The 14,214-nt window shown below is 43.0% G+C and overlaps 1 protein-coding gene across 2 annotated transcripts in view; it reads left to right on the plus strand.

The window, feature by feature from the left end:
* Positions 1–14,214, plus strand: part of CREBBP (CREB binding protein) — a 163,966-nt gene that overhangs the window by 123,009 nt on the left and 26,743 nt on the right. For both annotated transcript variants that reach the window (XM_033235916.1, XM_033235917.1), the window contains exons 17-21: positions 4,464–4,582; positions 5,379–5,618; positions 6,049–6,137; positions 11,579–11,659; positions 13,687–13,743. In XM_033235916.1, coding sequence (XP_033091807.1) covers positions 4,464–4,582; positions 5,379–5,618; positions 6,049–6,137; positions 11,579–11,659; positions 13,687–13,743 — 586 coding nt within the window. The remainder of the gene's footprint in view (positions 1–4,463; positions 4,583–5,378; positions 5,619–6,048; positions 6,138–11,578; positions 11,660–13,686; positions 13,744–14,214) is intronic.

A 14,214-nucleotide genomic window follows, 5' to 3' on the forward strand; every position in this document is an offset into this window, starting at 1 on the left:
CTACTCAGGAGGCTGAGGCAGGAGAATGGCGTAAACCCGGGAGGCGGAGCTTGCAGTGAGCTGAGATCCGGCCACTGCACTCCAGCCTAGGCGACAGAGGCAGACTCCGTCTCAAAAAAAAAAAAAAAAAAAAAAAGAGAAAATGTTCTCCTCTGCAGGGAATTTGAATGGTTATTTAATGAATGAATAAATGGTCAACCAAAGTGACACTTGTTTCAGGCCCTATCACTCCCGATTACCAGTGGGGCGGTGATAGGGTCTAGAACAGGGTCTGCAGGCCTTCTCCATGCAGAGGCCTAGTGGTCCATGCTGTGGGCTTTGTGCATCCTGAGGCCTCTGTTACCACTCCTCAGTGCTGCCACTGTGGCGCGGAGGCAGCTACAGATCTATATGAACAAATAAGCATAGCTATGCACCAATAAAGCTGTATTTTTGGAGACTAACACTTGAATTTTGTGTGATTTTCACATGTCATGAAATAGTATTCTTTTCTTTTTTTTCTGCCAAACGTTAAAGAATGTGAAATCCATTGTTAGTTCTGGGGCCATACAGAAAAGCAAGCAGCTGGCCACATTTGGCCTGTTGGTCATAGTTTGCCAACCCCTCATTTAGAGAAATCAAAAGGCTATTCGTTACATAATTGTTTTCTTATGAAGAGTTATTCAAAGACTACCAAATGCTACTTCATCTCTGTGTAAAACAGAAGAAAGGAGTTAGTGTAAAGCAAGGATGTGTGTTTCTGTTGCTTCTGAAGGGCACATCTGCACCCTCGACCAGGCCTTTGCACTTTCAAGTGCTGGGGACCGTGTGCTTGGGGTGTGCTGCATCTCGGGGTTTTTACCTGGTTGCCCAGACCTCAAGCCGCTGTTGGAGGTCTGAAGCAGCCAGGTGCCCTAGAGAGGAGGTGGTGTCTGCGGAGGTTGGTCAAGAGTCTGGATCCTGGGCTCTGATGGGAATGAGCCCTGAGGCACGTTCTTGGTGCGCCTGTTTTCATCTCTAAAGTGAGCCTGTTAAACAAATGGGTTTTTCCTTCAAATTTTAACTTTTGCTTTCACCAGTTAGGAATCAGATGGCGCTTTCCAGAATTTGTCAAGTTAGACCATCTCCACCCCACACAAAATTGATGGCAGACCCATGTACCTGATACTTGCCCCTTCCCAACTGGAACTTTAAATGTTTACCATATTTTAATCTGATTTTTAAATTACAGTTTCCCACTTACCTGTTGTAAGAAATCTTTTCAGCCAGGGGCGGTGGCTCACACCTGTAATCCCAGCACTTTGGGAGGCTGAGGAGAGCAGATCACCTGAGGTCGGGAGTTCGAGACCAGGCTGACCAACATGGAGAAACCCAGTCTCTACTAAAAATACAAAATTAGCTGGGTGTGGTGGCACACGCCTGTAATGCCAACTACTCAGAAGGCCGAGGCAGGAGAATTGCTTGAACCCGGGAGGCGGAGGTTGCAGTGAACTGAGTTCGCGCCATTGCATTCCAGCCTAGGCAACAAGAGCAAAACTCCATTTCAAAAAAAAAAAAAAAAAAAAAAAGTCCTTTCTTTTTTTTTTTTTTTTTTTTTTGAGACGGAGTCTCGCTCTGTCGCCCAGGCTGGAGTGCGGTGGCCAGATCTCTGCTCACTGCAAGCTCTGCCTCCTGGGTTTACGCCATTCTCCTGCCTCGGCCTCCCGAGTAGCTGGGACTACAGGCGCCCGCCACCTCGCCCGGCTAGTTTTTTTTTTGTATTTTTTAGTAGAGACGGGGTTTCACGGTGTTAGCCAGGATGGTCTCGATCTCCTGACCTTGTGATCCGCCCGCCTCGGCCTCCCAAAGTGCTGGGATTACAGGCTTGAGCCGCCGCACCTGGCCTAAAAAGTCTTTTCAAGATACAAAAAACAGACCAGGCCCCAGTGGCTCACACTTATAATCTTATTGCTTTGAGAGGCTGGAATCACTTGAGGCTGAGAGTTCAATACCACCAACCTGGGCAACATAGTGATACCACGAGATCACTTGAGCCCAGGAGTTAGTGGATGCAGTGGCTATGATGGCGCCACATTGCACTCCAGCCTGGGCGACGGAGCAGGACTCTGTCTCTGAAAATATAAAATGAGCTGGCCATGATGACTAGGCACAGTGGCTCGTGCCTGTAATCCCAGCACTTTAGAAGGCCAGGGCAGGTGGATCATTTGAGGTCAGGAGTTTGAGACCAGCCTGGCCAACATGGTGAAATCCCATCTCTACTAAAAATACAAAAATCAGCTGGGCGTGGTGGTGGGCACCTGTAATTCCAGCTACTCGGGAGGCTGACGCAGGAGAATCACTTGGACCCAGGAGGCAGAGGTTGCTGTGAGCCAAGGTCGTACCACTGCACTCCAGCCTGGGTGAGAGAGCAAAACTCTGTCTCAAAAAAACCTGGGTGTGATAGCTCAATGCCTGTAACCTCAGCACTTTGGAAGGCTGAGGCAGGGGGAAATGCTTGAGCTCAGGAGTTCAAGACCAGCCTGGACAACATAGTGAGACCTCATCTCCACAAAAAAAATTTAAAGGCCGGGCGCAGTGGCTCAAACCTGTAATCCCAGCACTTTGGGAGGCCGAGACGAGCGGATCACGAGGTCAGGAGATCGAGACCATCCTGGCTAACACGGTGAAACCCCGTCTCTACTAAAAATACAAAAACTAGCCGGGTGAGGTGGCGGGCGCCTGTAGTCCCAGCTACTCAGGAGGCTGAGGCAGGAGAATGGCGTAAACCCGGGAGGCGGAGCTTGCAGTGAGCTGAGATCTGGCCACTGCAGTCCAGTCTGGGCGACAGAGCGAGACTCCGTCTCAACAAAAAAAAAAAAAAAAAAAAAAAAAAAAAATTTAAAAATGAGTCAGGCATGGTAGCACACACCTGTAGTCCCAGTTACTCCTGAGACTGAGGCAGGAGGATGACTTGAACCTGGGAGGTTGAAGCTGCAGTGAGCTGAGATGATGCCAGTGTCCCCCAACCTGGGCAACAGAGTGAGACTTTGTCTCAAAAATAATAAATTAAAAATTACAAGAACACAAAAAAATACGTGTCACTTATAAGCTAAGGCATCAGAACGCTTGAGACAACTTTGCCTCCAGTTTCTTCTCTGTGTGAGTGAACATGAGCCAGGTGGGGTCATGACACGCTGACTGCTGACTGGCCGGTCTCCCACACCGAACAGCTTCCCCAGCACCTGTTCCCATACTCACTGAGGGTTTGTATGAATGTACCATCTTGAATGTATTTGGCAGCCAGTATTTATGTTTGTATTAGTGACAACAGAAAGTGTAGTAGGGGCCGGGCGCGGTGGCTCAAGCCTGTAATCCCAGCACTTTGGGAGGCCGAGGCGGGCGGATCACAAGGTCAGGAGATCGAGACCATCCTGGCTAACACGGTGAAACCCCGTCTCTACTAAAAAGTACAAAAAACTAGCCGGGCGAGGTGGCGGGCGCCTGTAGTCCCAGCTACTCGGGAGGCTGAGGCAGGAGAATGGCGTGAACCCGGGTGGCGGAGACTGCAGTGAGCTGAGATCCGGCCACTGCACTCCAGCTTGGGCGACAGAGCGAGACTCTGTCTCAAAAAAAAAAAAGAAAGTGTAGTAGGCAGTGAGGTGGCTGAGGGGTTGGAGAAATTGGCATTAGTAAATGTGGGAGTAAGCAATATGGAAGTTTTTATTAAAATGCTTTTTTTTGTATCTCTATTACTGTTTACATTTATGAAATTCAAAACCATTTGTCTCTAGTGGCCTGAATTTAATTTAGCCAAGAATAAAAAAACTTTCCTCAGAGGATCTTTTAAGGTCCCTTCCAATGAAATGACTTTTTTTTTTTTTTTTTTTTTTTTTTTTGAGACAGAGTTTTACTCTCGTTGCCCAGGCTGGAGTACAGTGGCGCGATCTCAGCTCACTGCAACCTCCATCTCCTGGGTTGAAGCGATTCTCCTGTCTCAGCCTCTCGAGTAGCTGGGCTTATAGGCCCCTCCCACACACACAGCTAATTTTGTGTTTTTAGTAAATACAGGGTTTCACTACATTGGTCAGGCTGGTCTTGAACTCCTGACCTCAGGTGATCTGCCCGCCTCAGTCTCTCAAAAGTGCTGGGATTACAGATGTGAGCCACCATGCCCAGCTTGAAATGGCTTTATTTGCCACCCAGTTTGATGAATGAGACAGATTTGAGAGTTAGCTTTACTTTCTTTTTCAGCAAGGTTTTAAATGTTGGAAACCTTTCATAGAAGATGCATACTTCTCATATTTTGCCTCTCAACCTAAACGCAGTTCTGACACTAGTGCGTTTTCAGAAGCTTTAGTCCTTATGGTGGTGGATGAGAGCCCCTCGAATGCCTTAGGAGCATCGTGGTTGGGACGTCACAGCAACCAGGATTCCGTTTTAAATGTGAGGTAGGAGGGATCTGAGCACCTTTTACAGAGTATCTTTTCTTGATGTTTTCTCTGCAGTCTTTAAACCAGAGGAATTACGCCAGGCCCTGATGCCGACCCTAGAAGCACTGTATCGACAGGACCCAGAGTCATTACCTTTCCGGCAGCCTGTAGATCCCCAGCTCCTTGGAATTCCAGTAAGTTAATTCATAAAATTAGATTATAACTTTGCCGGTGTGACTTTTGAGTGTCCATTGTTTTATCTCTTGAAATTAGATTAAATAATCCCCCTGCCTTGAAGATTGTCCTTGTAATATAAAAAACTGTTGTCTGTTAACAGTTATCAATGAAAGTGTTTATTTTGTTTGATTTCACTTGTTCATGAAGCCCCGGTCCTTGGAGGGGTGCACTGAAGCAAGGGAAGCACACGCCCCTGAGACTTCATTTTATATTTGGATCCTTGTGTCACTTTTGTCTGAAAGGATTTGTGAACATCAACTGTAAAAAAATACTTAGGCTTCTCTCTTTTATATTCCTGGAGAGTCTTGCAAAGGCCATGGGGACCCAGCAGATTCTATGTAGCAGTAATTACTAGCTTTGTGTTTATATTTATCTTGGAATTTCATTTTGCTTGCCAGGATCAAGAGTGAATATCTAGAAATACACACTGTTTGATAAACTGGCTCACTATTTTAATTCCGTGGATTAAAGATCTATTTTAAAAATTTTCTGTTAGAAGTATCTTTTAACAATTTTTCTTTATCTTTGCCTTTGAAGTATTATAATGTGATCATACCTGAAAATACTAATTATGCTTTTAGTGAGTAAAATCAGTTGCGTCAGAGGTTATTTTCTTTTCATTTCCCATTTCTTACTGTTGGGAATGGAAGTTATTTTAGTACTTCTGTTTCTATTATTTTAAAACAAAGCTGCCAGATATGACTGGCATTTGGATGTTGGGGGATTCCCTGAGACCATTGTTTTTTTTAAAAGGATTATTTTGACATCGTAAAGAATCCCATGGACCTCTCCACCATCAAGCGGAAGCTGGACACAGGGCAATACCAAGAGCCCTGGCAGTACGTGGACGACGTCTGGCTCATGTTCAACAATGCCTGGCTCTATAATCGCAAGACATCCCGAGTCTATAAGTTCTGCAGTAAGCTTGCAGAGGTCTTTGAGCAGGAAATTGACCCAGTCATGCAGTCCCTTGGATATTGCTGTGGACGCAAGGTGCAGTTTTAAGTTTTTCCAGAAAGTGAATTTTCCTAGTTAATCCAGCCAGAGGGGTGTTACGCTAATACGAGACCACACCTGTGTACTGGGAGTGCATATGTGCAGTCTGCTGTCTGGTGACACAGTGGATGCCTAAAGTGATGTGATGGGTGATCAGAGCTGGGTGTACAGGCGCTTACTGAGGGAGGCCATGAGGAAGCATTTCTGGCTGCCCCTCTGCCCATGGTACCTGTCTGTAATAAATGTCTCTTAGAGCCAGTTGTATCACATGCTATCCCAAAATGTCTTTAAAGCTACTAAAATTGTTAGAAAACTATCTAATATACTCACAGAGATAATTTACTAGTCTCTATAGTAGACTAGAACGTTATAGGACAGTAAATGGAATGTATTTTTATATAAAAGTATTTCTCCTTTATTTTTGCAGTATGAGTTTTCCCCACAGACTTTGTGCTGCTATGGGAAGCAGCTGTGTACCATTCCTCGCGATGCTGCCTACTACAGCTATCAGAATAGGTAAGCGTCAAGCAGCATCCTGCATTGTGTCTTAGGGCAAGGCATGTTCATCTGGTTATAGTCTGTGTACATTATTTCTTTCCTGAAGTTCCAATAAAAAGTGGCCCAATTTCAGGCCGGGTGTGGTGGCTCACGCCTGTAATCCTAGCACTTTGGGAGGCTGAGGTGGGAGGATCGCTTGAGCCCAGGAGTTACATTATCAGCCTTGGCAACATAGTGAGACCCCCATCTCTATTTGAGAAAAAGAAAAGTAGCTCAATTTCAGTGTCTTGTTAGTCACACGGATAGGCCCATGGCCTCTTAGTTATAAAGCATACTTTTATAGTATAAAAACTGTAACCTCTGAGTCACGTCTTGCCGTACTACTTAATTAGGTACGTTCTTTCTTCAGCCATGCCTGTTCTAAAACGCAACCCTAGAAACAAGCGTCTGAAGTTGAGAGTAACTCTGATAAAGGTTGGCATGCCTTTTTTAAGATGTTCATAGAGTAGAAAATGTGGATTTTACTATTCTGCCTGCAAATATTTGCCTGGGTAATTTGGCCAGGTCAATCTCATGGAAAGACTTGCACGAGTGCTACTTCCTTTGAGGCAGAGGAAAAGGGTCCATGATGTTTATTTTTAAATTTGACACTAGCAGCATGATACAAAATGAGATCTGGTGTTTTAATTGAGTTCAAGAATCACCCTCCTGTTATAAGATGGCCATTTCAGGGTTTTGTAAGTGGTGGATCTGCTTAAGAAATACTTGCCATTCTTTTGGAATATGAAGATGGCTAAAGAATAGATCTCCTGTCTTAAAATAGATGGAGAGTGAAAATAGTATTTTTTGTTGTGGTTTCCCACACAAACACACCTTGCGTAGTTTTGAGGTTGTTTGAGAAGTCAGCTTATCTGTACCGCAGCGTGTAAGTGTCCATGTGCGGCTGCAGTGTAAGCACACCATGCGTGGAGGCACAGGTCAGGAATCTTGCTGAAACTGTGACGTTGCCTCCATTTTATGAGCCAGCAGCTGGATTCTCCGTGGCCAACATAGAGCTTTGTGCCTGTTCTTTGTCTTTAGGTTCAAGTATTAACTGTCAACACTGAAGTTTGGCGTTTTTTATTATTTCACTCTCGTTTGGATGCAGTAATTATGTCCTATACTTCAAAGAAGACAGAAGCCTTTTTGTTATTTGTTCACAGGCCTGAAAATTTTGGAATTTTGTGGTTGTTTTAATTCTTCTGTGTTTTTTAAAAAACCATATTCAAGATAAGTAATAACTCCCATCAAAATCCTGTATTTTAAAAAATCCTTTTGACACAAAAATGTCTCGAAAAAAGGTTCCTAAGCCTTTTCTATTAGGAATAGGCCTGGCCTGCTTATTCCTAATACTGTTCAGTGTAGGGAAACACCAGTGCAAGGGGGAAGGACAGACCCTAAACTGCATCTCTGCTGGAAGTGCAGCCTGTGCAATTGTCCTGCTGAAAATAGTTTAACATTCGGAGTCTGATTTCCATCTCAACTTCCCCTTTATCAATAGAAACATTTTGTGATCAAGTTTAAAATGATACCATAGCCCCTTCCTAATGGAATCTCTCCCATAGTGACTTGATGCTCTTCTGGAAGTTCTGGCCACTCCTTTTACAGTTTTAGCACCATGACTTCAGCACACGCTATGATGTATTAATGTATTAAGCTTAGCTTTGTCCGTGATACAGACAATAGCGTCTTCCCTCGCAGCCTCATTTTGTCAAGTCCCCAATGATGAAATAATGAATAGGAATGTGCTTTAAAAACCATTTGTGCCAAGCAAAATAAAGTTAATGATATCTTAAGAGAAAGGTTAATATTAACTGTACCCAGAAAAATGCCACCCCTGCTACGTTGCCCAACAGAGTTTTGGTCTGTAAGGAAGGTAGATTGTTTACCACTCTCTCTAAAGTGTTATGGGGCCTGTTCCTGGGTCTGCTGGGACCCTGCCTTTGCTGATTTGCACAGATTTTGGTCTTTTACATTGAGAGCAATTAAAGTTAAATGGAATTGGTAGGATCGAAGAGTCATTGATGGCGTATAAACATAGGACCATCTTGAAAGTTCTGAAACGTCTTATTTTTTTTCTGTATAGAACTTCATTTTGACTAAACAAAAGTAATGTATTTTGAAGAGTGGAAATGCAAATAAAGGAGTTCCTTGTTATTAGTAATAATTTTTAAAGTGTAGGCGTAGCATTCCTCAGGTAATCACAGGCATGCTCGCTAGAACAGTGTGTCTGAGTAGGTTAGCATGTTACCATCCTAAGAAAGCAGTGGCCTGATTCTGTAACAAATACTTTAACTGCTTATGTTTTTATTTTCAACTTTAACTATTTATGAACACTGCAGTGTTCTCAAGAATAATTGTCTTGGCACTTGTAGTCCTAAACTGGGCACTTAGAACAATAAAAAGTCCTACAGACCATTTAAACAAGTGAAACCCTAATATATAAGTGAGCGTATGGTTACGTTTTCACTTGTTTTCATACTTTGCAAATTTGAAAGTAACTCATGTTGGAAAAACTGTTCTTTAGCTTTCCCAGTTAGTATCTATAGATAATAAAATATTATCTGTAGATATCCCAGTTATTCATATGTACTGATACGGTACTGAAAACAATCTGCATTTGAAAACTTACTCCATATATTAAATTACCCTTACAGATAAACTATGCAGTTACATTGTACTAACTTTAGCAACCCTGAAATGCATCATTACTGGATTATGTGAAGTATTTCTCCTTTGCAATTCCATATTCATCAAGCTACTTCCTTCACATCAGGCAAAATGTCATCTGGGTGCTTAAGTTGAGAAGCAAATTTCTAAAGCTTTATGTGTTTCCAGGGAGAATGAAGTGTGGACTAGGTAAGAAGGTAGGGGCAGTCTGGCAATAACATCTAGCATTCACTGACTGCCAGGGTTGCTTTAGCTGATTTTACTAGTTGGGGGTGACTGCTGTCTGTTCTGTGTGCTTTCTTCATCTCTCAGAACAGTAATAAAGTGAAGCCACGGCCTCCTCTTCCTCCCCTTCTTAAACATGAACAGGCTAAATTGTCCATTTCTCCAGCAGTTTTGGGTCAGACAAGGAGTCTGTTGACATGCTTTGCCTCCGCGGTTCTGATCCTTGGATTTTCCAGGATGGGAGTCAGTCATAGAGGAGGAGCCTCAGTTTCCCAGCCACTGCAAGGGTTGCTGTTACACCACCAGTGTCTCCCTCTGTGTCACTTTCCTTGGTGGGAAAAGATGGGTTTATGGTTCTTGTTTCCTGGATGTTGCTGGGCTTGCTGTCCTTGAATAGAAGCAAAGAATTTCTCCAGGATTTTAAAACCATTTAGACTCACCTGTGATTACGGTGGGAGTTTCATTTCAGAATGTCTTGAACGGTCCCTTCTTGCTGGCCATAGTGCTGTGTGTTTGATTGTAACATGAATGGAGCACTCAATTTGGCGTTTTACTTATAAAAGGGAAGTATTGGGGATTGAGGGAATGTCTTTTTTGCATATCGTTTTGGTTGCCACTGAATTGGTTTATAGTTTCTGTACTTTAATTCCTTCTTGCCAGTGATGACCATGCCCTCCTGCACATGGAAGTTCTTCTCCACACAGAATTTTAGGATATTTACAAAATAGTGAATGGCCAGAATATTGCTGTAGTTCATTCAGGAAAAAAAAAAATACATATTTAAAGAAAAACATTAATTTGCCTGTTCCCTGTCAGAGTTTTAAATCCTGACATAATTTATTAATTGAGTTAGTCCCACATAAATTAGTCCCAGCAAGAAACCTTCATTAATCCAGTGAATCCGTCATGTTCCTCATCAACCAAACGCAAAAAAAATGGCTCATCTTGAGATGTTGTGCATGCTCTGAAGTTGTATGCTTTAAAATGTGCTCGGTGTGTGGGGTTAGTGAAATACAGCAGACAAAATGCTCAGTGTATTGAATTAAGATTAGATTTGGGACTTGTGGGGGACCTGTGCTAGTGGTAGTGAACTGGCCACACGATGGCCCACACCTCTGTCTCCTGCAGCCATGTGAGTGTGCAAGTGAGTGAGACTGCAGCTGCCATGTCCCATTCTGCACTTGGTGGTTCAGCCTGGCGCTTGAGTCCTGTCGCACTGTTTTTAATACTAATCCTTCCTGGCATCTCGTAGACATAGTTTTGAGCACTAAACCGCATTCGTGCTGCCGTTGCTACCTGACACTCATTCTTCTCGCTTGTGTGACCCACCTCCGCCCGCTTGTTTATTTTTACGGTATTCTTGTGTACTCGTGTCGTTTTATGCAGCATCAGCCTGCATTTCTGTTGATTTCTCATTTATGTTCTTTCCAAACATTTAGTAGTTTTTATTTTAATTGTTCGTATTTGATAGCTTGAGCCCAGGCTCTAGATTGTCTTACAAGAAATTGGGGTGATGGATAATTTCTCAAATGCAGATTGTTCTTTAAAGATTAACTCTAAATTCACTTAACGTGGATTGCCCCCAAGTCAGAACAGTCATTGGCTAAGTCTCTCCGATTGATGGATGATTGGTCCCAGTACCAAAAATGTCACATCAAAGCTTAGAATTGAATTTTCAAAGATTGTTCATGGATTTACATATATTGTATTTCTTATACAATATATCACATTTCTTACTCTGTATATTCATATTGATAAATGGGTGGAAAGTCTTTGACCCTGAATGCATTTATGTTAAATGTTTGTCTAGAATATGGATTTGGTTTCATTTGTATTGTAACGCAATTAACTGAATGATTAACATGAAAAAAAAAAACAGGAAAAAATTAAAATCAGTTCTGGGTGCTCAGCATTTTCATGCATTTAAAGATCTGGCTTAATACCGGAAATAAAATCTCTGAATTGCTGTCAAGCATAAATTTTCCATTTTGAAAAATAAAGCTATTTCAGTTTAAATTGCTTTTTTAAGGCCTTTTGTCAGACTGTTTTGTTCAAGTAAATTTTTCCATCTCAAACCCTAGAGTTATATTTGACTTTCTCTGAGTAAGAACAAAATTCAGATTCCTAAATTTGGGCTCCATGCAATTCTAGTATTAACAACTCCTTGAAAACATTTGCCTCTTGGAGCCGGACCGAGCCTGTCGTTGTTAGTGATGATGGCCTGTGATGTGTGCAATGAGACCGAATGCTAATCAATGCTTTGCCTTGGCTTTCTGCTCTGTGTTGTCTTGGTGTCTGCGTCTTACCTCTGTGTCTGTGCTGTTTGTTCCCTTCCTTGTTCTCTAATCCTACCTTTCCCCACCTGCCCCCTGTTCCTTTCATTGTCCTCACTGACCCATCAATCAACCAACAACGCCCCCCCTTCGTCGTGGTGCTCTGCCCTGCTCTGATTGGTGGCTTCGTTGCTTGGGTGGCTGTGTGTTATGATGGACCAGTTCACCCAAGTATGGCCTTCTTGCTGACAGGTATCATTTCTGTGAGAAGTGTTTCACAGAGATCCAGGGCGAGAATGTGACCCTGGGTGACGACCCTTCACAGCCCCAGACGTAAGTACCGTCCTGTCGTTTTTTCTGGGGTGAGGGAGGGTGACCTTAAATTCTTTTTTCCTCTTACCAGTGACTGTAAGGAAAGTACCACTGCCATTTTGACTTTCATGCAGTGGTTTTTGGTTTTTTGTTTTTGAGACAGGTTTTCATTCTGTCACCTGAGTGGTGTGCAGTGGCACTATCTCGACTCGTTCAAGCGATCCTCCTTTCTCAGCCTCTCAAGTAACTGGGATTACAGGGGCACGCCACTATACACAGCTAATTTTTTGTATTTTTTGTAGAGACGAGGTCTCGCCATGTTGCCCAGTCTGGTCTCAAACTGCTAGACTGAAGCACAGTCCACCTGCCTGGGCCTTCTAAAGTGCTGAGATTACAGTGTGTAGTGTTGTGGGGTTTGTTTCTTATTAATTTTGCTCACGTTTAATTTGAATATGTGTACACATACACATTTACACTGAAAAATGTGTTTTTGGCTGAACCACAGTGCCACCTCTGCCTTTATCATTCAAGGCGGTGGTACTGTGGCCTACCACTGTAGACCACTGCTCTCTCTTGACCTTGGTCTGTCTTTTCTTCTAAAATAATTGGTTTTTCCCTAGTTGTTGTTAACTTCCATTTGGGGGAATTATAAATTTTCTTTATTTTAATTTTTTTTTTTTTAATGGCGTCTCACTGTGTTACCCAGGCTGGTCTCGAACTCTTGGCCTCAAGCGGTCCTCCTGCCTTGGCCTTCCAAAGTGCTGGGACCACCATTCCCGACCATGTAAATTTTCAGTTATGCCTGAGAAACCAGGTAGCCCCATTTACAGAACTGGCAGTAGCTAAAAATGAGTTTGGTGTACATGCCCTGCCCTTTACATTTAGTTTATCTCCACTTAAACCTCCATCCTTGCAGTTGCTGAGCTCTAATGCAGATTAATGGATTCCAGTACCCCATTTTTTGGCCTAAAGTGGCCAAAATGTGTCTCCTTCCCTCAGTAGTGCTTTACCTATTGTTTATCAGCTCCAAAGTGGACAGGTATGACTTTGTTAGTTCATTCCTGCACAGGGTTAAACTTTTATTTCCAGTATTTATTATCCAGCAGAGTTACCTTCGAGTGATAGAATGGCCAGTGTGTGGCAAGAAAAAGCAAATGCACAAATTGTGTTATCAACTCATTTCTATGCTTGAAATATCTAAAAACCTGCCAGCCACCCACCGCATCTGCCCAGGTCTGCCGTTCCCTCTTTTCGTCAGAGTGAGTTCCCCAGTCTTCCATGATTCCTACCACCCTACCCACAGTGTGACTTCCCCCAACAGAAAGGAAGGCTTTGCCACAGGAGCGGTTTCCAGCAGTGTAGGCACTTACGCTCTACCATTTTCTTTGTTCAAATGCAGAAAAAAACCTAACTTGTAAGACATACAAACCAAAGTGACTGAAATTCTACATTTTCAATTTATTTCCCTTGTCATCCTAATTCTCTTTAGTTGTGTGATTAATAATTGGACTGTTGCTTGAGCAACATAGTGAGACCCCCATCTCTACAAAAAATGAAAAAAACTTAACAGGGCGTGGTGGTTTGTATCTGTAGTCCCAGCTACTCAGAACCGGGGTGAGTTTGAGTTCAGCCTGGGCAACATAATGAGACCCCCATCTCCACAAAAAATCAAAAAATTAGCCAGTTGTGGTGGCGCATTCCCATAGTCCCAGCTACCCAGGGGGATCACTTGAGCCTGGGAGGTTAAGGCTGCAGTGAGCCATGATCGCACCACTGCACTCCAGCCTGAGCAGCAGAGCGAGACCCTGTCTCTGAAAAAAAAGAAAGAAAAGAAATGGTAGTGGAATATGTGGAAAAAGAAATTGTAGTGTTCTGCGAAATTAAATTTTCTGTTCATTCCGTTATTACGTGTACTTGAGATTTTAAAGGGCCATCATGTCTTTTTGTTTGAAGAACTAGTTACAAAATCACATTCCAGAGACCCTATAGTTTATACTCAGCAGATAAACTTTAGTTAATACAACATGTTTTCTTTTTTTTAAAACAAGGACAATTTCAAAGGATCAGTTTGAAAAGAAGAAAAATGATACCTTAGACCCCGAACCGTAAGTATACAGCTATTTCTTTTTTATTTTTAATTTTGGTTTGAAATTGGTAAAGTTACTCCTTATGGAGTGGGTTGTGGGTAAAAACATTGGAAATATGTTGCAATAAGTGGAATTTCTGGTGTGAGGTTATCTTTTAGATACAGATTTTTTTTTTCTTTTTTTTTTTTTTCTTTTTTTTTTTTTTGAGGCGGAGTCTCACTCTGTCGCCCAGGCTGGAGTGCAGTGGCCGGATCTCAGCTCACTGCAAGCTCCGCCTTCCGGGTTCACGCCATTCTCCTGCCTCAGCCTCCCGAGTAGCTGGGACTACAGGCACCCGCCACCTCACCCGGCTAGATTTTTGTATTTTTTAGTAGAGACGGGGTTTCACCGTGTTAGCCAGGATGGTCTTGATCTTCTGACCTCGTGATCCGCCCGTCTCGGCCTCCCAAAGTGCTGGGATTACAGGTTTGAGCCACCGCGCCTGGCCTG

This window comes from Trachypithecus francoisi, unplaced genomic scaffold (genome assembly GCF_009764315.1).
Source record: "Trachypithecus francoisi isolate TF-2019V2 unplaced genomic scaffold, Tfra_2.0 Lachesis_group15, whole genome shotgun sequence".
Lineage (NCBI taxonomy): Eukaryota > Metazoa > Chordata > Mammalia > Primates > Cercopithecidae > Trachypithecus > Trachypithecus francoisi.